The sequence below is a fragment of the Lampetra fluviatilis genome, chromosome 5 (genome assembly GCF_964198595.1).
Source record: "Lampetra fluviatilis chromosome 5, kcLamFluv1.1, whole genome shotgun sequence".
Classification (NCBI taxonomy): Eukaryota; Metazoa; Chordata; class Hyperoartia; order Petromyzontiformes; family Petromyzontidae; genus Lampetra; species Lampetra fluviatilis.
Window position 1 is genome coordinate 3,488,039 of NC_136279.1, and position 25,191 is coordinate 3,513,229.

At 53.8% G+C, this 25,191-nt stretch overlaps 1 protein-coding gene across 1 annotated transcript in view; it reads left to right on the forward strand.

The window, feature by feature from the left end:
• Nucleotides 1-664: 664 nt before the first annotated feature.
• Nucleotides 665-25,191, forward strand: part of PAWR (pro-apoptotic WT1 regulator) — a 131,165-nt gene continuing 106,638 nt past the window's right edge. The window contains exons 1-2 of the mRNA XM_078856483.1: nucleotides 665-1,000; nucleotides 1,888-3,010. Coding sequence (XP_078712609.1) covers nucleotides 2,357-3,010 — 654 coding nt within the window. The 5' untranslated portion in view covers nucleotides 665-1,000; nucleotides 1,888-2,356. The remainder of the gene's footprint in view (nucleotides 1,001-1,887; nucleotides 3,011-25,191) is intronic.

A 25,191-nucleotide genomic window follows, 5' to 3' on the forward strand; every position in this document is an offset into this window, starting at 1 on the left:
GCCGCCCATAAATGACGTCACTCACCTGGGGCGGTGTGGGCGTCAGACATTTGTGACGATGTGTGACGAGGGTGGGGGGGGTTTGAGAAATGTGACGTCACATCAAAATGCGCAACTTTAAATAAATATAGACAACACGTTCTACTTAATTAAATAAACTTTTTAAATACATGTTTTCTACTACAACATCAGAGTGCAGTGCCACATTAAATACGCACTACAATGACAATAGTTTAAAGCGATTTGAAGCATGTTTTATATTTTTTTGGGGGGGGGGAGGGGGGCAAAGCTCTGTGACGTCATATTTGAGAGGGGGGTCTGACTTTTTGTGACGCCGTGTGACGAAGGGGGGGGGGGTCAAAAACCGTCCAAAATCGCGTGACGTCATTTATGGACGGCCCTTCGGCCCCCCGTCACGAGAACGTGGAATTTCCACCACGCGCGTGCTTATTTCACCGGAGGCGGGCGGGGAGGGGAGGGGGGTGGGCGAGCGCCGCCCCACGCTACTTTTGAGAGCAAAGCAAAGTGAGGAAGAAGACCCAAATGGCTGCGTGAATTCGTTCGCGTGGAATGTGCCTCGTTACCCCCCCCCCCACACACACACCAACCTCCTCGTCAGCCGAAACGTCTCATGAATAATTCATCCCGGCGCCACATATTCAAGAGTCGCTTGTGCTGCTGCCACCTTCACGCGACGGCTCCTGCTTGCCCCCCTAAGGGCTGCGCTGTGGCCAAGAGAGGCTGCCTGGTGTGTGTGTGGAGGAGGAGGAGGTGCTGGGAGGTGGATAGAGAGAGGGAGAGAACGTTCCGAAGAGGAGGAGGAGGTGCTGGGAGCGGGCTGGCTTTTGGTGTAATTGTGCCGGGGTGGGGCGTGTGGGTTTGGTGGTGTTGTGGGGAACGAAGTTGAGTTAAAGTAGTGGGTGGGTGGTGGTGGGTGTGGAAGGCTGCTGCTGTGCCTACAGTCACCCTGGCCAGCACAACACGTGCTCACGAATCGCAGGTATTAGACAGGACGAGCATCCGCGCCTCTTGTGTGTTGTTACACGCGCGCGCGTTGTTTGCACGCGTGCGTTGTTGCTGCGTGTCGCGTTACACGCGTGTGTCGTTACACGTGCGGTTGGCTACGTGCGGTGTGAAAGAAGTTCAACGTATATGTTACACGCGTGTTGTACGCGTGTGTGTGTATGTGTGTGTGTGCGGTAGTGTAGCGGTTTAGCGCAGCTGCGCTACGAGCCCGGCGACCCGAGTTCGATTCCCGCTCACGGCCAACACCGGCGACGATTATCTGAAGCGGTCTTGCGCCTCCCCTAGGTCGACTCAGCCTCAAATGAGTACCCGGTGCGGTGTGTAGTAAGCGTCGCCACTGGGGAGACAAAGGCGGCCGGGTGTGGTGCTGGCCACCTCGTGTGCCGTTCCGGCCTTCATAGTTGCTCGCTAACAGCACTTGCCCCGACAGTCTGTGAAGGCTGTACGGGGGATCTTTGTCTTTGTGTACGCGGTGTTTACACGGGGGGGACGTGCCAATGGTGGCCGCGTGTGAACAACACGAGTTGCTCTTTACAACTCGCCGAACACTCGCTCACTGCTTTTCGACTTCACGTATAGATTTACACATGTAAAAAAAAAACACGAAAAAAAAGTTCAATTCTCGTTTCTTCCTGAACGCCGAGACTTGGGTTCATCGTTTCGTTCCTTTGTGTGTCCATCCGGGCAGAGTTGTTAAGAGTTGGCTGCGCGCTGTGGTCAAGCCCCCTGGGAGAGTAGTTGCCGTCTCACGCTTCGCACGCAGAGCAGTGGCCGGGGAAGCTTGCGCAGTGGCGGGCGCAGTGGTTTAAATATCTTTAAAAAAACAAATTTAAAATCGTTTTGCGCCCCCCCCCCCCCCAGTTTTTTTTTTGCGTAGGGAGAGGGAGATGAAGAAGTGAGATGAGCCGGCAGCACGCTCCGTGTGCTCCGTGCCTCTTCCTGCCGTCACCGTGCGGGTGACTCCGTGCGAGGTGCAGCGACTCCGCTTGTGAGAAGAATCGCGACTCTCTCCATCAGCCGTCACCTGCCCGTCCATCACCGCCAGCCGTGACTCTTGTTGGGACAGCCGTGGCTCTCTGCGTCGCCAACGGCCGTGACTTTGAGCGCCAACGGCCGTGGTTGAAAGCCGTGAAAACGAATTCATCCGAGCGTCACCATCACAACCTTCCCCTCCCATCACCACCACCACCACCAACCCCCACCACCAACGACCCGTCATCCATCTGATCGCACGCCTGTCGACAACTCCACCGACTTGGCAGAGAGAGGGACCCCTTTCCTCTCCTCCAGCTGCCCTTGGCACAAGGCGACCGCGATTTCATCCCGAGCGATGGCCACCGGCTACCGCAACCCGAACGCGTCGGATTTCCTGGAGGAGTGGAAGGCGCGGCGCGAGAAGCTTCGTTCCAGAATTCCGGGAGCTCCTCCAGCACCCAGTCCCGCGGGTGGATTGTCCAGCAGCACCACCACCACCACCACCACCACCGCCTTTGGTGGTGGTGGAGGTGGTGGTGGTCTCCGCAACGGGGCACCTGGAGAGGCGACATCTCAGGCTGGTGGTGGCATCGCCCCGGGCGTGTCGGGTCTCGCCGGGGCCTTCAACTCGCTCGCCGTGGCGCCCGTGGCCACGGCGAGGGCCACGGGACCGGGGGCCACCGCTGGCAGGCGGCCCGCCGAGCCTCCTGCCGCGGACAGGAAGGCGGCGGCGGCGGTCCAGGAGAGGACGGGCGGGGCCGACGCAGGAGGGACCGTCACCAGCATCGGCACCACCGGCACCACCGGCACCACCACCAGCAGCACCACTGGCACCATCACCACCGGCACTACCACCACCACCACCACCGTCTCGTCGTCGGCCGTCAAGGAGAAGAAGGCAGCAGCGGCGGCGGCCGGACCGAGCGCCAGGAAGAGCAAAGGGCAGATCGAGAAGCGCAAACTGCGCGAGAAGAGAAGGTCGACGGGGGTGGTCAACCTCACCGCAGAGGTGAGTCGCATCACACACTCCACCCACCACCTCCACCTCCTCCTTCTTCACGTTGCTGCTGCTGCTGCTGGTGGTTGTTGTTGTTGTGGTTGTTGTTGTTGTTGTCTGGTTGTCAACTGGTTGCGTGTTGCCCACGGTGCGCCACGAGCACCGGCTACATCTGGGTTCGATGGCTGGAAGATGTTAACTACCTCGCCTGGTATACAGGAGGTCGTGGGTTAGTTCCCGACCCTGACGCCTGCTGTATATTTTGAGTTTGCCTGTCTCTCTCTCTCCCCGTGGTCGAGTGGATTTGTTTACCGGGTCCTCCGGTTTTTCTCCTCCACATTTAGAAACAACGTGCGTTTAAGGGCAATTGGTGAATACAGTACAGTATACATTTTCACACGACGATAAGCCAATTTAGTTGAGTTTTTATTCGTGATAGCCAGGTCGCTTCTGAGAGAAAAAAAGAAGTCATATAGCTCAGTGGGCCTCACCTGGTAATAGTTTAATAGTTGTGGCATCATCAACATCATCAACACATGGTACGAATCTCATCAGCCAAATCATGTTTGGCAGCCCTGCAGCAGCCAGGGCGCTGCTTAACTGCGAGTTCAAATCCTGGTGTTGTGGTCACGTGGGGTGGGGTGGGTGGATGGGGGGGTGTAACATCATCACCACTTTTATTCCCGGTGGGGGAGGGGGGGCAACCCTGAATTTGAGAGAAGGGATGGCCAAGTTCTTCCAGCCGTCTCCACCGACAACCTCATCACAACCTCCTCACAACCTCTCTCACCCACCCCTCCTTTTGTTCTGCCTCCACCCCCTCTCCGCGCGTGCGTGTTCAAACATGCCCTCTCGCACAGTGCGAGCACACACGCTTACCGACCCCCCCACTGGAGTAAGAGTCCTGCTACTTGTCACAATCTCTTGAGCTAAAGTGTGCCCCCCCCCCATCCTCTCTCTCTCTCCCTCTTGCTCAAATGGACACGGGGAGTGGCCGCTCACCTATACAAAGCCCCCTCCCCCGCCCGCCTCCCCCCCGTGGCTCTGAGCCAATGCCGGGCAATTCCACCGTCTTAGGCGCAAGGCGCCACGGTCACCGCCGCTGTTTTTTTCTCTTAGGGGCCGTCCATAAATGACGTCACGCACCTAGGCGGGGGGGGGGGTCATACATTTGTGACGATCTGTGACGGGGGGGGGGGGTGAGAAATGTGACGTCACATAAAAATGCGCAACTTTAAATATAGACAACACGTTCTCCTTTATTAAATAGACTTTTTAATAAATGTTTTCTCCTACAACATCAGAGTGCAGCGCCACATTAAATACGCACTACAATGACAATCGTTTAAAGCGATTTGAAGCATTTTTTTTATTTTGGGGGGGGGGGGGCTAGAGCTTTGTGACGTCATATTTGAGGGGGGGTCTGACTTTTTGTGACGCCGTGTGACGAGGGGGGGGGGTCAAAAATCTTCCAAAATCGCGTGACGTCATCTATGGACGGCCCCATAGAAGTACAATACAACAGTGTTTTTTTGTTGTTTGATGCAACATGACCTCTTCCGGCCCACGGCTTTCGCTCGCGGTAGAACAGGACATCACCTTCAAAGCCACTCGAAACCCTTTTCTCTTGCCAGCCAGGTATATTTTGTTTACCGTGGGAACATAGGGGAGGCACTGTGAGTCAGTACAGTAAAATAGTCCAATGTTTTCCCCCGCCAAAGAAAAACATGTTTTGGCTTCCGAATAAGACGTGCATGCATGGTCGTCACCCATCCAAGGACGAAGCAGGCTCAACTCTGCTTAGCTTCCGAGATCTGATGAGATCAATTAGTGCCAGGTGATTGGTGCCTTATATGACACATATACAGACAAAGATCACAAAATAGACCTTTGGGGCAATTACCATTCGCGAGCACCTATTAAGGCTGGGTGACCAGCACCGCGGCCTTTGTTTCCATAGTTTACACACCGCACCAGGTACTCATTTGAGGCTGAGTCGACCTTGGGGAGGCCCAGAACCGGTTCAGACAAATCGTCGCTGGTGTTGGCCGTGAGCAGGAATCGAACTCTGGTCGTCGGGTTCGTAGTGCAACGCACGAACCGTCACACTTCTGCATTGTACAATGAGTGAATGTACATTGCTACACAAGGCATTACATTGCTACACAAAGCACGCATAACACACGTGTTACTTCACACACTGTGAAGTACGCATTACATCGCAACACCGCATACATCCACACGTAAACGTTCGTGTACATATCTCTTGCATTGCGACAACAGATACGTACATAGGGGCCGTCCATAAATAACGTCACGCACCTGGGGGGGGGGGTGTCAGACATTTGTGACGGTGTGTGACGAGGGGGGGGGGGGGTTGATAAATGTGACGTCACATCAAAATGCACAACTTTAAATAAATATAGGCAACACGTTCTACTTAAAATAGACTTTTTAATAAATGTTTTCTCCTACAACATCAGAGTGTAGCGCCACATTAAATACGCACTACAATGACAATAGTTTAGAGCGATTTGAAGCATGCTTTATATTTGGGGGGGTGGGGGCAGAGCTTTGTGACGTCATATTTGAGGGGGGGTCTGACTTTTTGTGACGCCTTGTGACGACGACGACGGGGGGGGGGGGGGGTCAAAAATCGTCAAAAATCGCGTGACGTCATTTATGGACGGCCCCATAGAGTATAAAATACCTGCAGTACGTACTTGAAGCGCTTGAGGTCCCGGCAGGCCGTACAGGTACCGCCTGAACGCATCTCCTGCGTCCTTCCCATGCCACCCGGCCTTCTCATCGTCGTTGGCACTCAACCTGAAAGAGCGCCGTCATGTCTTGTGATCAAATGGCCGGGCCACGATGTGCGATTTCTTAGCCAGGGTGAGAGACCGCAGGTTCTCGAATGTTTGGTGCACACTGGCTGGAGGGTAGGAGAGAGAGTGGTGGGCACAGTTGGGGTACAGCAGGTGGTGCATCTGCCAGTGGTCATCTCAGTCGGTCAACCCATGGCACCTGCTGGGTCTGTCCCGTGATCTCCTCCTGCACCTAGCCTGGCACAGCAGTCAACCCATGGCACCTGCTGGGTCTGTCCCGTGACCTCCTCCTGCACCTAGCCTGGCACAGCAGTCAACCCATGGCACCTGCTGGGTCTGCCCCGTGACCTCCTCCTGCCAGCATCGAGCCTTCGCCACTTCACGTGGCCTCGGAGTGCACTTGGCCTGGCACAGGCGCTGGTGGTGACGTCACTGTCACTAAGTGGCACATGGAGGGGATTGGTATTGGATCAAAACATGTTTGGACTGACAATTAAGGAGGGAAGGTTGCTGCACACAAATACATCGCCTTTGACGATGACGATCAAGTTTAAGAGAAGTCATAAACAAAATAAGAATAGGTTTAACACTTCGTGGCAATAAAACAGGCGTTAAGGCATCCAGTCTGCATTAGCCACACACACTCGTGTCAAAACATGCAAACAAGCGTGCTCTGATAAGTGCATACATTGTCTTTGAAGCTGATTGCCCTACGCCAGAGACAGCCCTCTTGCCTCACCAGTGTCAGAGCAGAGAACGCCAAGAGGCGAACACTTTAGCAGTAGATTGCCATGACCAGATCACCCGCCATGCGGGCCGGCATCGTCCCATCTCGGAAGCTCAGCAGGTTTGAGGGCGGATGGTGCTGTGTGTACGAGTGACACCTCGTGCGCAACAGGTTGCTATAGGTTACCGTGAGGGGGGGGGGGCACGTGGTGGGCAGCAGATGGCAGTGCAGCCAATAGACATGCACTGGACGTCAACGGTCAGGCCGTCTATGCTGCCCTCAACCCGCACTTACCAGTGTGGTGAAGTATGGTCAAATAACTCCGCGACGCGTATGGCATGGGGAGGCCCTCGTCATCCACGCACAGATTGCGATTTCTTTACGGGTGTTTTTGGAATCACCTTCCTTGTGTGTGAACTTACGGTTGAGATTTGTTTTGTTAGACGAGCTTGTTTGCAGTAAATCTGAAATATTCAATAGAAAAATTGTTCAGCTCATGATTATTAATGAGGGGGGGGGGGCGGGTGCACCATGTAGAGTGACGTAACCCCCTCATGGTTATTGGGGAGGGGTGCGGCATGTGGAGTGACGTCATCCCCTCATGGTTATTGGGGAGGGGTGCGGCATGTGGAGTGCGCGACCTTCTTGTGCGTTCGTGTAAATTTCCACGCGGCCATGAATATTAATTAAGGGGGGGGCTCTTTCGCAGTGACGTCATGCACGGATGTAGCAGTGTGCTGCGTAGATTTAAAATTTTACCGTCACTTTCTGTAAAGAAACGTCATATTTGAAGCGATTTTGCGTAATAAATTATTTAATACAGCACGACCTTCCTCTGCGTTAGTGTAAAAATCCACTCATGAATATTAATGAGGGGGGGGGGTGGCCCTCACGTGGAGTGACGTCACGCACGGGACGGACAGACATTTCTGGGTGATTATCGTAAGTAATAATATGGAAATAAATGTGTGTTTAAATCCCCCTTACTTACTCGATCTGGTTTCCTCATACTTCTACTTTAAAATAAAAAAACACATCTTTCGGCTGGGATGCAAATACGCCCAGTGCCACTGAAGCGATGCCATCCTACGAACGAGTCGTTGGAAACACTACAACATACGCTTTCTGGGTAGGGATTACACTCTTGGAACTTTTCAATGGTTTCGTGGAGCTTTCCAGCACGCGTTTTATCCTTGGGCATCGTTTCGTTGGCGACGTTAATCGTCCACATTGGATCACCTGCATGAGAGTTATCTTGCCCAGCCCCCACTACTCATCTGAGACAGACGGAGCTAATAGAAGCCGCGTACAGAAAAAAGACTCAACGCCAAGAAATTTCATCAAGAGTCGGTCGCTGCTTTTCTGCGTCAGCCCACAGCGGGGACATTTTTTTTATTTCTTGCGAGCAGCCCTTTAACTCCAGTGGGGGAATTATCAGGAGAAAAAGCGCAGGCCGGTCGCGATTTAACGCGGAATTCAAGCGGAAAACCGATCTGTGCGAGGACGGCAAAAAACCGAAATCCGCTTGAGCCTAATGCGCCCTAACAAGTGCGCCCAGGCGGGGAAGAACGCGGGGGGTTTTCCGCGCCCCCCACCCTGTCCCCCGGCGGTCGATACCTCGTTATTAACAAGGAGAAACGCTGCGTATCTGTTTAACATGACAGCGCTCGGAGAGTGACGGCTTAATGTAGCGCCAACAACAACGGCGACAGCAGTGGGCCCTGGTGTTATCGCTGGGCATCCGTGCGAGGTTGGCACGTGAAGCCAGTGTCGGGGTCGTGAAGGCTCGCAGGCAAGATGGCCATGGGGCAGACCCGGGAGGTCACCAGACCGGGTGGACTGGTAGATGCACCCGCCTGCACTTCCCGCTGTTTCCCACTTGCTCTGATTTAGGCTCCCCCTCTCCGCATTGAATTTGTTGATTAAGATTGCAGCAGTGAACACGTACACAAAGATACCCCGCGTAGACTTTGATTTTGAGGCAATTGCTGTTAGCGAGCACCTCTGTTATTGCCAACGTGGCGCACGAGGAGGTGGTGTGGCTAGCACCATGGCTGTCCGCCAATGATCGTGCCCTCCACATGTCATTGGAGGGCATGCAAATAAGGGGGCGATGTTAACTACAGATGGTCGTGAGTTCGATCCCGACCCTGATGCCTGTATAATTGGAGTTTGCATGTTCTCCCCGTGGTCGCGTGGATTTTTCTCTGGGTCCTCTTGTTTTTCCCTCCATATTTCGAAACATACTTTTAGAGTACATATTTGGTTGATATCAATTTCCACGTGATAAGCCACTTTGTTGAGCTATAATTTGAAGCCAGGTCGCTTCCGAAAAATAACTATGAAGCTTAGTGGGCCTTAGCTGGTTAAATAAAACTAGTTTTGGTTGAGTTTAATTACAGTCATCATTCAATAACATGTGGGGTGGATTGGTGGCTCTGTGGATAGCACTGTGAATCCATGGACCTGAGTTTTATTTTCGTCCAAGGCTGACATCAGTGGCGAGCAATATCTCTGAATATTGATTCTCTGAATTGGCCGTGGTCTTCCCCCCCCCACACCCCCACCAATCTTCACCAACCAACATTGACCAACGTGGTGAAGTATGGTCAATGATCCCCCTGTGGCTGACACAGCACAGAGGTGACCTTCATTGAGAAGGAGGGGCTGTCAATAACGACTTATCGCGCAATGGCGGATTACTTTGTATGACTTTTCATTCAAAAGCAAATTGAATATGTTTCCAATATCAGAGAATAGCAAACATATCACGCTAGCAGCCCCGGGTAATGTGAGCATAGCCGCAGTGGATGTGCGTAGGTCACGTTAAAAAGTCTGCAAGATGATTCAGCCGGCTACTGTACGTGTTCATTTGTCAAAATGAATAATGCAAGTTATGCGGACGCTCTGATGCTGCGGTACAGTGCTTGATTCACACTTGAAATCCAGCGTGTACACCTCCAAGCCAGGGGTCGCATCTGCCTATCCTCGCTCTGGGATCGATAAGCTGAGTACCAAATTGTGGGAAGTCGGTAGCGGATGTCCAATGGATGGAATGACGCTCGCAATGGGAATGTGGAATCTTCGATCCCGTCGGTGGATTTAAGTACCACCTCATGACTCGTTAGAGCAGGGCGGTACGGTGACATTTGCCTCGTCGTGATAAAGGCAATCAAGTAACCAAGGTGATTTCTATAAAAATACCAAATAGAGCATAGAGGTGGCCGGGTAGCTCAGAGGTCAGAGTGCTAAGCTGGCAGCTATTTGTGATTAGACCAGGTTCTCAAGTGTAGTGAGGTGATGATCTCAGCACACAAATACCTTCACTGTAAGTTTGGATCTACGCATTCATTGCATTCTAGCTCTTATCATACAGCGAACATTGCACTCTGTCGCAAGGGGGGGGGGGTGGGAGGTGGTGCCCTCCAGTGGGGGATGAGAAGTCCCTTGAACAGATTTCAGAAAGCAGTTCTCCGATGATCTTTTTTCCACGGAGCGTTCTCTAACACGGGGTTGAAGCACTGCACCGCGAGAGACCCCGACTAACTATATTCCGTGTCTCTTGACAGGACGACGATAATACAGAATTCGGGGAGATGTTATGCTACGTTACTTTTGCAAAGAAACCTCAAGTAATCAACTCAATTCAGCATAGCCCAGGGGTCGGCAACCGAAACAACACGAAGAATTCGGTGAAAAAAAAAAACCTCAAATATTTCGAGAGGCTGCAACGCGTGTGGCGAGTACGAGACGGCTGCCCTTAATGCGCAACGTCACGAAGGGGTCCTTAAAGAGCCGCACGCGGCTCCGGAGCCGCTGGTTGCCGACCCCCTGGCATAGCCCAGCCAACACTGCACATGGGATTCTCTCAGGAGCAGAATGGAGCCGCCATCTGGAACGGGGCACACTGATTGAGACCCCCTGCTCTGGGAGGATGCTCTGGCGTCGTGTGGCTTGAACGACGGTGGCCACATCACAGATCCCAAGCCTCTGCACGAGCAGCCCCCGGCATCGCGAACAGAGCAGTGTCAGGGGTCGTGAGCACAAACGCCCGCCCTCTAAGCCAGTTTCAGTAAATTATGAGAATAATCGCGAGATGGAAAAGTGTGCGCAGGCTGGGAAAAAAACACCAAGGGTGGTAGTAAGAATAAAAATGTGAGTTTAGACGGCAAAAGCGGTGATTGTGATCGTTGGGTTGCTCCCACGCATCATGCCTTGCATGTCACGTGACATCACCATATTGCCTATATACGTACAACGTAGGCAGCCTTGTTTTAGAACGTCAACTCAAAACAGTACCTGCAATGCGGAAGGGGCATTGCCTTTAGTGTCGGCAAGGCTGTCGGTGGCAAACATTCAGTGGTGAGTTATATCTGAACTGGTCCTGGGTCACCGTCATATTTCACCACAAGCGTTGTGAAGTACGGTCAAACAACTTCCATGACTGACACGGCATGCGAGAGAAACGCACCCACAGGGCTGTGGCGAGACGTTAACTACCTTGCCTGGTTTGCAAGAGGTCGTGGGTTCGATCCCAATCCCGATGCCTGTATATTTGGAGTTTGCATGTCTCTCTCCTAGTGGTCACGTCGATTTCTCGCCGGGTCCTCCGGTTTATCCCTCCACATTTAAAATCAACATCACGCGTTTAGAGTATTTGGCGAGCTATTCATTTTTCCACGTGATAAGCCACTTCGTTGGGCTATCATTGATGATGGCCAGGTTGCTTTTGAGAAAGAGCTCTATTGCTCGGTGAGCCTTACCTGGTAAAATGAAAAATAGTTAGGTGACGCACGTGTGAGGCAATCAGTCACAGCAAGTTGGTTGTTGACTTATTGGTGCAGATTCTTCAGTTGTGTGTCCTGGCATGTGCGTGGGTTTTTTCTGGCTTCCCCTGGTTTCGTTGTGCCCTTCTGTGCCACTTAGTGAAGAATTTGGAAATCATCCCAATGCGGGACCCACTTAAAGGAAAACTCTGCAAGTTCACCCTTTATGTTTCGCGCAAAAAAACCAAAACAATATTTTTTTACGGTGGCAATTAAACTCATTGTCGTTGTAGCACCTGACGTCACAAGTCCTTGGGCAACAGTCTGTCGTTGAGCACTACGTGTCTCCGCAGCTCACATTTGGTGGCACGAAAGCCGCTGGTTGAAATTCTACATTCCTCGGGGAAAAAAATAAACATCGGTACCATCAATCACACGACTCTTGACTTCCTGCAAAGTGGCGTCTATTTTGGTGACACCTAATGGATCGTGGGTTGAATACAGCCCCAAAAAAGGATTTAGACTCGAGACCTATCAAGTTGAGTGCCTTCAGGACACCGGAACTTATCTGGCTATGCGTGGCCCTCCTGGGAAAAAAAATGTAGAGGACATTAATGTTGATGATTTTGATCATCATTATCATCGTTGTGATAAGCGACAAACTGTTCTACCAAACAGTTAAACAAGTAGCAGTGGCACAGTGATGAGCGCACAGCACTGTAAACCCGGCATGCTGAGTTCAATTCCCGGCTTCTGATGAACATCAGTGGTGGGTGACCTCTGAACTGGTGCCTTTACCCCCACCGGCCCCCCCTCTTCCACAACCCGCTCTGACCAGCGTGGTGAAGTATGGCCAGAGAATCCCGCGTGATTGGGACGGCGTGGCGAGGCCTTCATTCCGCAGTAGGTCGATGCGGGGCCTCAAATAATATACTCGTGAAATTAGCGATGTTATATACATATTACGAAAAAAACGTACACGTTAACAGTTTTGTTTTGGTGCATAAAGCGTGTATGAGAATTATAAGAGGGTAAAAAAATATATCAGAGGAATTTCCTTGAAAGGGCCGTAGTCTCAATGGGCTTTCACATGCTAAATAGAGACTTGATTGAAATAATAACAATCGTACACATTCCTTTCCTCATTCACAAAAACCTCATGGAGTCTCGGAACACATTATTTTTTAAATTACGCTTTCCAAATAAGGTTTAAGTCCTTAAGCACTCGCTCCGTACGTCCGTGCGTGCGTCTCCCGGGGTGTGGGATATGGGTCCACTGTTAATCTCATAGTGAAGATGGCCCCAATATGCACCGACCCTACATGTAACGCTGTGCTGCTATTGGGGAATAATTGACACTACAGAGCATTGCTCGTCAACCTCTTTCTATTCTAAGGTGCAAACTTTCGGGCTGGCTCGATGTTTGTGGCAGCACCGCACCAAATAACCTCTGTGGGCCCGGGTGGCTGGGTGGGTCGGTGTGTGGGTGGGTGGGAATGCGGGGGGGGGGGCTGTCTGCTGCTGTACCTCTGAACCGTGACCGTTGGAGAGAGGGGAGGGTGAGAGGTGGGGCTGGGGGGGGCTGGATCGGCCACTGAACGGCACGGAGGAGGGTTCGTCCGTTGTCTCCTACGAACGGCGAGGTTCTTTCCTTTCCCGAAATTCCGAAATCACCGCGGCAAGCCCTCAGAGTGTCCAGCCCTCAGAGTGTCCAGGCCTCAGAGTGTCCAGGCCTCAGAGTGTCCAGCGCGGCCGCGCGCCTCTTGCGAAGCGCCCCAATGGAGAACTGGCCACGTCTGTCAAAGAGACGGCCAAATCTTGGGAGGCGCAATCATGATCCGACGGCTACGCGTCGGATGGGCACGGTGCCGCCCCCGCCGCGGACGACGTACTGCCGAAACGGTTACGTCATAATCCGCTACGCGGACGCGTGATTTCCCCCCAGCTCGTTTCGAGAGGTTCCTGCTTTGGGACGTTGGGCCAATTTCTTTTTAATGAGCGTCTTTTGTTGTTGTTGTTTTGAAATCCACGCGTCTTTTACTGTGCCCGGGGAAAGCACGGCCCATCCTGTGGCTGGCAGCGTGGGTTGGTGGGGGGGTTGGTGGGGGGAGGGCACGGCCCATCCTGTGGCTGGCAGCGTGGGGTGGTGGGGGGGTTGGTGGGGGGAGGGCACGGCCCATCCTGTGGCAGGCAGCGTGGGGTGGTGGGGGGGTTGGTGGGGGGAGGGCACGGCCCATCCTGTGGCTGGCAGCGTGGGGTGTTGGGGGGGTTGGTGGGGGGAGGGCACGGCCCATCCTGTGGCTGGCAGCGTGGGGTGGTGGGGGGGTTGGTGGGGGGAGGGCACGGCCCATCCTGTGGCTGGCAGCGTGGGGTGGTGGGGGGGTTGGTGGGGGGAGGGCACGGCCCATCCTGTGGCTGGCAGCGTGGGGTGGTGGGGGGGTTGGTGGGGGGAGGGCACGGCCCATCCTGTGGCTGGCAGCGTGGGGTGGTGGGGGGGTTGGTGGGGGGAGGGCACGGCCCATCCTGTGGCTGGCAGCGTGGGGTGGTGGTGGGGGGGTTGGTGGGGGGAGGGCACGGCCCATCCTGTGGCTGGCAGCGTGGGGTGGTGGGGGGGTTGGTGGGGGGAGGGCACGGCCCATCCTGTGGCTGGCAGCGTGGGGTGGTGGGGGGGTTGGTGGGGGGAGGGCACGGCCCATCCTGTGGCTGGCAGCGTGGGGTGGTGGGGGGGTTGGTGGGGGGAGGGCACGGCCCATCCTGTGGCTGGCAGCGTGGGGTGGTGGTGGGGGGGTTGGTGGGGGGAGGGCACGGCCCATCCTGTGGCTGGCAGCGTGGGGTGGTGGGGGGGGGGCACGGGGGAGCTGCGCCGATTCTCTCAGGGCGCTGCTGCCGCTGCTTAAACTCAGGAATGCGTCCCTATTAATGAGCCGGCGCGCTCCGAGTGAATTAATCGCTGAAGTATAAACCCACGTCGGCAGCTTGGCCCTCGTGGTGGTGGTGGGGTGGGGGGCGAGAGGGGGGAGGGGATGGCGCTGCGACCGCAACGGCAGCAGCCTCGCCGTCTGACACTTAAGCCGGTCGCGGTGTAACGGGAGGGGAGGGTAAGATGGCGGAGATCGTCTTCGCAGCGCAGGCCGAAGGCGCCCAGGGACACCGAGCTGCACCTGCGCTCAGAAGCAACGTCTCCCCCCTCACCTCGTGATGTTTTTGTTCGCCCGCCCGCCCGCCCGCCCGTATTCCCTGGCTCACGCTCCACGCGACGCATCCCCCGGCCATGCGGTGATTGCTCTCAGACGACGCGCGCATTGGCGAGAGATGAAGTCCCCGTCTCTTCGTCGGGACGGCGGAGGACAACGGGGGGGGTGCGGCGATTGCAGCCCCAGCGTCGTTCGTGTCGCGCTCTCTCTCTCCACGTTTACCAAACCATTCGGCGTCGTGGCCTCTCCCATGCAGGAGCATCTCCCGGCGTTGTACCCCGTTGTCAATGCGTGGACGATTTTATGCCCTACCGCCCCCAAGATCTACAAAAACCGAGGTATTCGCCGAGGAATTGGCCGACCGTTTCAAACAAAAGGGACTCCTACTGAGACTCATTGGGGGTGGGGGGGGCTCTGCTGCGTGAACCAAGTGCAAGCCGGCTCGTGTTGGCGTGTCTGAGGAGGCCATCTCTGTACATAGGCGTTGCTGGGCCAGTGGTGGTGGACATTCCATCTTCTCATCAAGAGGGGGTTGTGGAGACTGAGGTAGCTGAGGGGCGCATCTGTAACTAACGCGGGATGTTGAATCTCCGCAAAGAAGTGCTCGGTGTTTGACTTAAAATCAATGACGGCGATCGGCTGAACGAAAAAACCGCCGGCTGGAATTTGAATTCGTGCAGTTCCGAGTCGAACTCTGACCCCCCTCCCCCCCGCGTTGCCGTCCGGTTGTCGTCGTGTTGGCAAAGGGCACCTGCCCGTCGTCGAATCATCGTCACCAATCGTCACCAATCGTCTCGTGCCACCACTGGGGGGGGGGGGGGGTAGCGACACACCGCTGGACAACCGGGGCGACTCCTCGCCCACGTTGGCTTCGCTCCCCGCGAGGTGCCCGCTTGGCGCGGCACGGAATGACGCCGTTAATTGAGCCGAAATCATTTTTAATGCCCTCGCTTTAATGGCACGGGGGGGTGGGTGGGAGGAGGGGCTCACGCAGAGGCGTTCTGATTGTGACGAGTGGAGCGTGGGATTGGACAGGGCTGGATGGGGCGATGGGCGGGGAGGGTTGGGTGCTGGGGGGGTCATTGTGTGCGTGTGTGTACGCAGTGTGTGTATGTATATTAGTAAGGTTTGTCACGTAAACAGAACGTGCCAATTGGCTACTGGTACAGCACTAACCGGTTGTGTGTTGGAGAGCCAAGCAACAACATTCACAATATTTATAATCTGTGGCTTGGCTCTCCAACACACCGGTGGTGCTGTACCAGTGACGATTTGGCCACGTTCTGTTTACGTGACAAACCTTGGCTGTGTCGGGTGGTGGCGGGTTTTAAAAACACATTTATATATTTACGCGATCTAACCCAAAAAAAACCTCTTATGGATGATATTTGTCGCGAAAGCCTACGTGTTAAACCGTGTATGTCTATGTATGCAGCACTTCATTCGCACCGTACGTAGCCAAGCGTGCTAAGCGGAGGTAATGTGCGTGAAGTGCCTCGAGTGGGGAGCGGTGGCGTAGTGGTGAGAGCAGATCCCTCTCAGAGCCTCGGAGAGTTCATAGCCTGAGTTAATCCCCAACCCCTCCCCTCGCCTCAGCCGGGGTTAGAACTCGCAACCTTACAAGTGCGAGCTGAGCGCTCCGACACATCTCCACACGGCTCCCCTCTCCGATTCTTTCCGATGTCGTCACCCGAAAGATCTTGCAACACAAAGAGACGTGGGTCACACCCGTGACCCCCACCCCCCCCCATCGGTTATATAAACCTTTCGAGAGGTCGGGGTTCAGCTCGTTGACCCGGAGAGCCGACGGAGAAGCCTTTCCCATCCTCTCTCTCTCCCTTCACCTCAATGCCACGCCGTGCCCTGATTGCGTGCCCCTGCACCGTCTGGGCCAGAGGCAGGCAAGGGCCGCAGGACAGAGGTCGCAAACGGGTTTTGATTCCTTACCCGTACCCGTACCTGGCCGCACCAGGGTCGCAAACGGCTACCCGTACCCGTACCCGGCCGGGTACGGGTAGCCGTATCCTACCCGTACCCTACCCGAAATGAGTGACAAACGGTGACTCACGGCCTACCCGTACCCGTACCTGGCCGCACCAGGGTCGCAAACGGCTACCCGTACCCGGCCGGGTACGGGTAGCCGGGTATCAGGTAGGGTACGGGTATCGGGTACCCGGTTGCGACCTCTGCCGCAGGATGCCCGTGGTGAGAGGCTCGCATTCTGGAGGGTTGGCGGATCGTGCGGAGCAGGCTGCCACCGTGTGCACGAGATGGCCCACGTGGAGGCCAACAATGAAATGGAGTACATCAAGTAGGACAACGACCCAGAGGCAGTACAACAATCTTAATTTTAGAACTTTCGTGACTGCAGGAATTATTATTTGTTTCTTTCGGTTAAGTCACGTCTAAAGATAAAATAATAAATTAAATTAAATAATAGAATACGACGTTTCGATTGCAACACAAGCAATCATCATCAGGTATAATGAAATAGCGACATAAAATCTAACCAGAAAACTATAGACAGACATATTAGCAGACATATATCACCAAGATACATAGAGAGAGCAACACAGGTAACAGAGAGGGGTGGTCGTCTCTGTGGGGTGGCCTTAAATAGACGGAGGAGGGCGGACGCAGAGAGAGGGAGGGGGGTTAGAGAAAAAAATAGCATATCAATGAGTGGACAACAAAACGTGGTGCTGCAAGTGCGATGACACGGCAAGTAAGCCTGAAAATCAGGAGAAGGACACACTAAAATTAAATAACCTAGTAAAATATCGAAATGTAATGTAATAGTACAACAAGTCGGACGACGAGCTAACAGCGGCGCCGCGTGCGCAGCGACACGGTGGTTGTCGCACCACGCTGTCCACGCCTCGCATCAGTGGCGAGTGGTCAACGAACCGGTCCTGGATTTGCCACTCCACTAAGCCGCGTTGACCAGAGTGATAAAGTATGGTCAAACAACCTCTGTGACAGACATGGCATCAGGAGGCCGTTATCCAGCAGCGGATTGACAAAGAGCCACACTAAAAATGTATCGATGTGAAATTGGTAACGCATCCCAATCAGCGCCCTTTCGACACAGTTCCTGAGACACAGTTGACGCTGGCGTGGTATAATGTGTTTTAAAGTTGATTTGTAAAAAAAAAAGAAATCCCAAAAATAACTTCACAGGTCTATTACTTTGATTTAAATTAAAACCTATATTTCAAGGCGCCGCCTTGGATGATGGCAGTATGGGCCTTTTAAAGCAATTATTACACATTCATTGAAGTAATGTGCAAATTAGCGTGTTAAATGAATTTTGATTGAGACGTTAGCGACGATGGTAATAAGATTATCACAGTAATAAAACAACCGTCTCCACACTTTTCTGGCTTGGCTGGCACGGTGGATGCGCACTTGACTCACAATTGGCTCGCATCTCCCTCCCTGGGGTTTACTGTAACCCACCATCCTTCGAGGGTTGATACGAAATGTCTTGAGTGGGGAATTTTGACAGTGGTGGTTGTGCTACAGAGAGACTAGCTCCCCCCCCATATCACCCCTCACCCTTACCAAAGCAATGTGGAATTTCCAGCTGAAACCGTGTGCTTGAACCCTGGCAATCACTCGTGATTAAACCCATGTTTCTCAAGTGTGAACAAAAACAATACGGCGGATTTCATTTGGTTCTGCACTACATTTGGCTGAATTCGAGCTCTGAGAATTAAAAATGTCTCGTTTACTGCCCTGCAATGAACACTGGGCGGTGACGTAGCTGAAAGGTAACCCATTCGCTGATTTGTCGCCGAGATTTATGGTTCTAATCTGGCACGCCACCCTGGTTAATATTTCCCGTGTATTGCCCATTAAAATATCTGCTTTGCAGTGGACATTAAAGGTCCTGCCACGTCATTTGAATGGACTGGGCCATTGTGCACCGGCGTTGTGGTCTGAATTGTAAAACTTGCCGACGACATTTAAAATACTCAGGATAGCAGCGTCGTGAAACCGCTTGCAGACTCTTTCTGTGAAATGTAACGCCTTGGTGATAGCCTCGCTCTATAAGAATGGCACGAATACCAAATGTTCTAATAAAGATGTCGTCGGGTGCAAGTGCTGCCCCCTACGGTGTGGACGAGTGGTCGTTGGAACGGATCTCGGACGTAGCCTCGCGATGTCCGCTTCTTTTGGGCCCTCCGGTGACATTGAAGGGCCTGCACTGCTCTGCGAGAGATCCGTGCGCGTGATTCATCCCGTGGCACAACGCCGACAGCACGACCCCGATAATTTATTATATTTGATTTCTAACTACGTGACTTTACCGAAAGAACCAAAGAGTATAGATTTCGGAAAATAAGACAAATAAAGGGGGATTGAACCGTGGATGTTTCACCACCAGGTTAGAATTGCCGAGGGAGTCGAAGGCTGCCACCATTGCGCATTTGGAGCGGAGACTTTTTAAATAAATTGGCCACTGCGGTATATATGTCCACGGTGCACCCATCACTTTTCCCACACCTCTCTATTTTTCATCTCTTTCCCCTCTCGCCACCGCCCCCCCAATCTAACCTATCATACGGTTTAGCGTCACATCAGTTTAAATTGTTGTTTTTTGAGAAGCCACAGAGCACGGCAGCATCAGTTCTGCTGTCGGGTGCAGGGTGTCCTGCGTCTGCTGCTGCTGCTGAATAGAGCAGCGCTTATCACTGCATGATTCACGCAGGCATGCACCGTCAGGGTGTGCGTGCCTCCGTACGTATTACAGTAGCTGGGGAGCGGGAGCGTAGCGGTTAGCATGCTACGCTACGAACCCAGCAACCTGAGTTTAATTCCCACTCGTGGCCAACACCAGTGACGCTCATCTGAACCGGTTCTGGGCTTCCCCTAGGTCGACTTAAATGAGTACCTGCTGTGATGTGTAAACATCACCAGTGGGGAGACAAAGGTGGCCAGGAGTGGTGTTGACCACCCGATCCCTTAGGCTACTGCAAGGCCTTGCAATCTAGAACCTCCGCTCCGGTACTCAACTCCCTCTGCTGACATCACTTCACCGGTCGCCGGTGAAATCCCGTACAGCAATCCAGGTCTTCCTCCTCGCATTCAAGGCCCTTGAATGATCTTGCACCCCCCATATATTGGAGAGTTGCTGCTGCGCCCCCGTCCGCTCCAGCAAGAAGCACGAGGTCGTCGCATTTGGGTCGCTTGTGCATCCCCAGAAGTCCATGGGCGATCTCTGGGCCTTCGTTTTCGTGTGGCACCTGGATTGCGCAAGTCTGCCGAGGGCTGTCGGGAAGTCCGGTTCGGTTGGGACCTCCAAATCATTCCGCCTAAAGACATTTCTCTTTCAAAAAGCATTTCTTAATTTAACTTTGAAGCGCCTTGAGGTCGTATTATTATTAAATATTGTTTTAAACGGGTGAGTCATGAACTAACGATAATGCCATTCAAGAAACATTTATAAAATACGCGCATTGGCACTATCGAGTTAAGCTTTTATCATTGGTCACAGCCTTCACGAGGCGTGCGCCGTGCGCAGCGTTGCACAGTGACCTCGGTTGCCCGCGGGCCCAGGGTCACGTGCCGACTGGTCGCTAAGCAGCTCCCCCAGCGCCAGTGAGAATAGATGGGGGGGGATTCCCTCTCTCCCGCTTTGTTGGAAGTCCAACGGTGCTTGTTGGCCTATCTAATTTATTGGTCACCATCTCGGCGCGCGTTAACAGCGCGCGTGCGCGTGCGGTATTTCGTCGTATTTCCACGAAATATATCCGGGAACAATGTTCACCCCTTTGTCATTCCGCTTCAGGGATGAAGGCTTCCCCCACGCCGTGTCTTCATTGGGGGGGGGGGGGGGGGTTGTTTAGCCGTACTTCACCACACTGGTTCGCGAGGGGTTGGTGAAGAGGAAGTGGAGTGGGGGGGGGGGTCGCCCGATTTCATTCGCCACGGACGTTCGCCGTGGCTGCGAACTGAGTTCGGGTCACTCGGAGTGCGCGAACAGCAGCGCCACAGCCTCCCCTCTCCGTCATGGGAATGTGGAAATTCCAACCCACTGACTTCACGGCCTCCAGCAGCAGAGACACGTTTCCTCCGTGCACTTGTCCGCGCGTTAAAAGACGCCGACTCTTGATTTTAAAATTCCAGATGCCGCAGCAACAGCGCTCGCTTAGAAACTCCGGCTTTGTTGTGCCCCATATGCACGGCACGTAAAATGCGTGTCGACGATACATAACGTGAGGTCACCGCGGCCTTGTCGAATTCATTTCACTCGCACAGAGCGATATTCCATCTCTAATATTATTTTCATAGTTTGGATCTCTTCTAGAGATTTCACCGCCCCCCCCCCCGCCTTTGAGGAGGAGGCGGGTGTGGACTGGGGGTGGGGAGGTTGGGGGGGGGTCACTGTACCGCATTATAAACTGTGCGGATATTTCAAACAATTCTTCCATCAACAGAGCCCTGAATCATTTCCTTTTTCTCAAACACACTCGCGCTCTTCCCGCCCCCCCCCCAAATCTCGGCTCATGTCAGGATATTGATATTGCCGCTCAGCGATGCACCGGCGCGGCGCGTTTATTGAGCCGCGCGGGTTACCCACGGTGGCGGCGGGCGGCGTAAATGTGGGGTGCCACGGTGGCTAGGAGATGTTAACCACCTCGCCTGGTATACAGGAGGTCGTGTGTTCAATCCCCACCCTGACGCCTGCTGCTGTATATTTGGAGTTTGCGGTGTTTCTCTCGTGTAAACGTTGCCGACAGCGGAGAAAATCCCGGCAAATAATAATCGGGCGACGGCAGAGGCCTCCCCCCCCCCCCCCCCCCGTGTGTCACTTACGAACGACGCAGTGCCAGGGCCTCCGTCAGGACATTCGCCCCCCCGCCCCCCCCCATGCGGCATTTTACCTCGAGGCGGCTGGGTTTCTCGTTCGCCCGGCTCCCTCCTGATCAGATTACGAGGCTAAGTCACCTCTGGGTTTTGTTTTTTACTCCTCCAATACGGGGGGGGGGGGGGTAGGGAGCTTATTCCAGTTACTTCAGCACAAGGCTTGGGCTGTTCGGACTTGGCCTCGTGGTCGAACAATGCCGGGTAGAAGCAAAACAATGAAGTCGCAGTGTGCCCGTGCTTTTTCACGAGCTCGCGAAGTGGTGGCGCTCTCAGGTTTTTTTCGGAGCGGTGGTGGAAATTCGGCGTTCTCCTGGCAGAGGATGCCATTCCCCCTGTCAATTGTAATTACGTATATGGCTTTTTTTTATTGTTGATAAAAGAATTGGGTCAGACTGTGCCCCCCCCCCTCCCCTACGCATTCGGAGTAAGATTAGACGGCCTGCAAATGCCCATAGACTTTGCAGAAAGAAATCAGAGTGGCTCACCGGTAACAGCAGCAGCTAAATCAGCGGAAACAGCGGGAGACAGAGACCGTGGCTGATTCCGAAAGCTCAGTAGGCCATTGATGAATTGCTTTTTCCTTTCCCTCCCACTTTGGTCTGAATCTTTCCCCCCGTTCATTGAACGAAATCAACTGGGTATGATGCATCCTCTCTGGTGGTCGATTAAAACGAGCTCTACTTTTAGTCGCATGGCGGTTGTGCTACAGAGCGATTGATCCATTTCAGGAGCTCCACGCTGAGATGTAAATGCCGTTCTCTTTTGTAATACTACAATTTCGGCTCCTGCGGAGGGAATCTCGGCACACTGCGCCTCGCTCCTCGCCCCCACTGATGTCCTCTTCTTCCCACCCCCCCCCCCCCCGTGTGTGCAGACACCACTGACTCTTGTTTGTAGAGTGTGTAGGCATATATGCCTACAGAAGAAATGTATTTTTTTCGGGGAGGAGGGGGGTTGTCGACAATTTTTGCAAACCTGTTGGATCAACTTTTCACCCCCTCATCTGGTGGGGGGGGGGGTCCACTTTTATAGCTTTTTGATTCAGGCCTTCTGAAAGGCTCTCATGATTTAGTGGACAGACAAAGGGAACGGCGGGGTTTCATAATAATTGAGTGCCACTTCACAGTTGTGTCGCTTTAGTTGATATTATAAAGTAGCCCTGGGAAGACTCGTCATCAAAGATGTTACGAAAGTAAAATTCCTTGCAATATTATAATAATTGTATTGGGCGATGTCTCGTCATTCAGACACAAAGCTGTTGCGATGTGGATGAAAACAGAATTCACCCCAGGTTATTATTTCGCACAGGCATCCGATAACCTCCTCCTTTGCTGGTTAAGTGGCTGCACTGGCGCGTCTTGTTGCTCTTCCAATAACACCTGGTCCCCACTCACTATGGGGGTACCAGGATGATTTAGCCACCCCAAACACAAACTGTGCGTTGGTGTGGCGGTGGTGATAGCACCTGGCTGTGAATCCGACGACCCGAGTACGATGGCTGACAGCGGCGCAAAGAGAGATCTGAACAGGCCCAGGCTCCCTCCCCACACCCCGCTCATCCTTTCCATTACGAGCCCGGCACCCGATGGATTTGTGAAATGTGATGTCAAAAAACTGCCATCGTGCACGAAGCTGTCGGTGGTGTCGCGGTTAGCGCCTCGCTGTGTGACGAATCCGATTCCCACTCACGGCCAACGCCAGTGACGATTATCCGAACCGGTCCTGGGCCTCCCCTTGGTCGACTCGGCCTCAAATGAGTACTCGGTGCGGTGTGTAAACATCGCTACGAGGGAGACAAAGGCGGCGGGGCTTGGTTGCTGGCCACCCACCCCCTTGTGTACCCGTTCCGGCCTTCATAGGTGCTCGCTAACAACACTTGCCCCTAGAGTCTGTTACAGGCTACACGGGGGATCTTTGTCTTTGGGGGTTTGGGGGGGGTGGAGGGGAGGGGGTGGTGGGGGGTTTAAGGTGTTCTTGGCCCCCCTGTTGGGAAGTTCGCGACATTTTCGGAGACTCTAACCGCGAGCGCCTTGTTGAATTTGGCGAGCGCGCCAGGAATGTGCGCGTGAGTTGGACCTTGGGGGGGGGAGGGGGGGGTCTGGTGGTGGTAGCGCGAGTTGGCTTTGCAGGATCATCCGCGACTCCCGCGTGGGGGTTCACGCAGGGCTGCGTGGCACGCGCGCGCGCGCGTCCGCGTGTTGTGTGTGTACGCGTGCGCGCGCGTTCGCGTGTAACGAGTGGGGGAGCGGTAGTGTGGCGGTTAGCGCGACGAACCTGGCGGCCCGAGTTCGATTTCCCGTTCACGGCCACCAACAACCGGTGACGATTATCTGAACCGGTCCCTGGCCTCCCCTAGGTGGACTCGGCCTCAAATGAGTCCGTAGGGCATGTTGCTACGGTGGCCGTAGTCGCAGGAGCACAAAGAAGCTCGCGCACATTCGAAGAGCCCGGGGCCCATACTTGAGTGGCAGCCCAGCGGAATAACCCCCCCCCCCGTGCCCCCCCCCCGTGCTTCCTTCGTTCCCCCACCCGCCCCCCCCTCCCACCGAACCTCCTCTCTCGTCTCCCCGGACAGCGCGTTTGTCGACACAGCTCAATGCAGTGGTTGCCCGAGGCAGGGAGAATACCTGCCTTCTCATTTCTCTCCCCCCCCCTCCGCCCCGCATGCAAGCCAACACTAAGCAGGCCTAAGCTCCACGGCAAAGGGGGGCTCACAAAGCGGAGAGAATCTCACCAGTCCAGTTTTTATAGTTTTTTTGCGAATGTGCTAATAACAATAATTATCATGCTTTTTGTGTGCTGGAAACGTCGTCTCTGCCCGGGTTTTACGATTGTTTTGGTGAAGTTACGGCCGGATTTCGTGTTGCGTCGATCATTTAATTATTGACATTCCTCTGAGAAGCGTTTCACTTTATTCTACATGTTCTGTACTGTCGCTCTGCTCCGCTTGCTTTCAAGTCCCAGGTCTCCCTTGAAGGTGCGACCACCTGATTGGTTGTTGACAATATTGTTCTCTGCCAGGCATCACTGGCGAGTGAGTGATGTGACCCCATGGCCAGAAGCCACAATCAGGTGGCCAGTGGTGGCCGCGATGTGCGAGCCACTGGCCCGCTCGCGTCCCGTTGGCGTTTGCCTCCGTCGGTGGTTATTTGTTCTATACTCTTTGGTTCTTTCGGTAAAGTCACGTAGGTATAAAATAAAATAATAATATAAAATAAATCACGACGTTTCGGGCGCAACACAAGCGTCCGTCATCAGGTGGGAAAGCACGGTCTGCTGCTGTGGCAGACTGTTTTAAAAGGTTTGAAATGGGTGTAGCCCAAGGGTCATAAAGAAGCGGCCGGGGCGAGTGATGTTAATGTGAGATATTAGCATGTAACTGTAAGATAGGAGGAAAGCGGCCTCCTAGACGAGGGCACGGAAGTGGCTATGTTTATTCTCTGTTCGAGTGCCGTTGCTTGTAGAGCATTCGACTAAAACATGTTGCAGGCTGCGGCGGGTTCGTGAGATCTCGGTTGGAGGTTGGTGCTGCACCACTCCCTGACTCCGCAGTCTCCACCGAGGCGACGGCTTCCTGTTTAAACATTCGGCAAGCGGTCGTCAGGTGGACCTACTCGCCCTCGCAATTTCGATGCGTCTGTCCTGACTCAGGGCCACTAATATCGATGAATGCCTCCCCCAAACAATACTCGTTTCACAAGGGGGGGGGGGTGGGGGGCGCACGCCGACTTGCTTTGACCGTGGAGTTAAAACATTTGTGCAAACCGGTCAAGATAGCGTTTCGGTAAAACTGCAGAATAAATTGCCC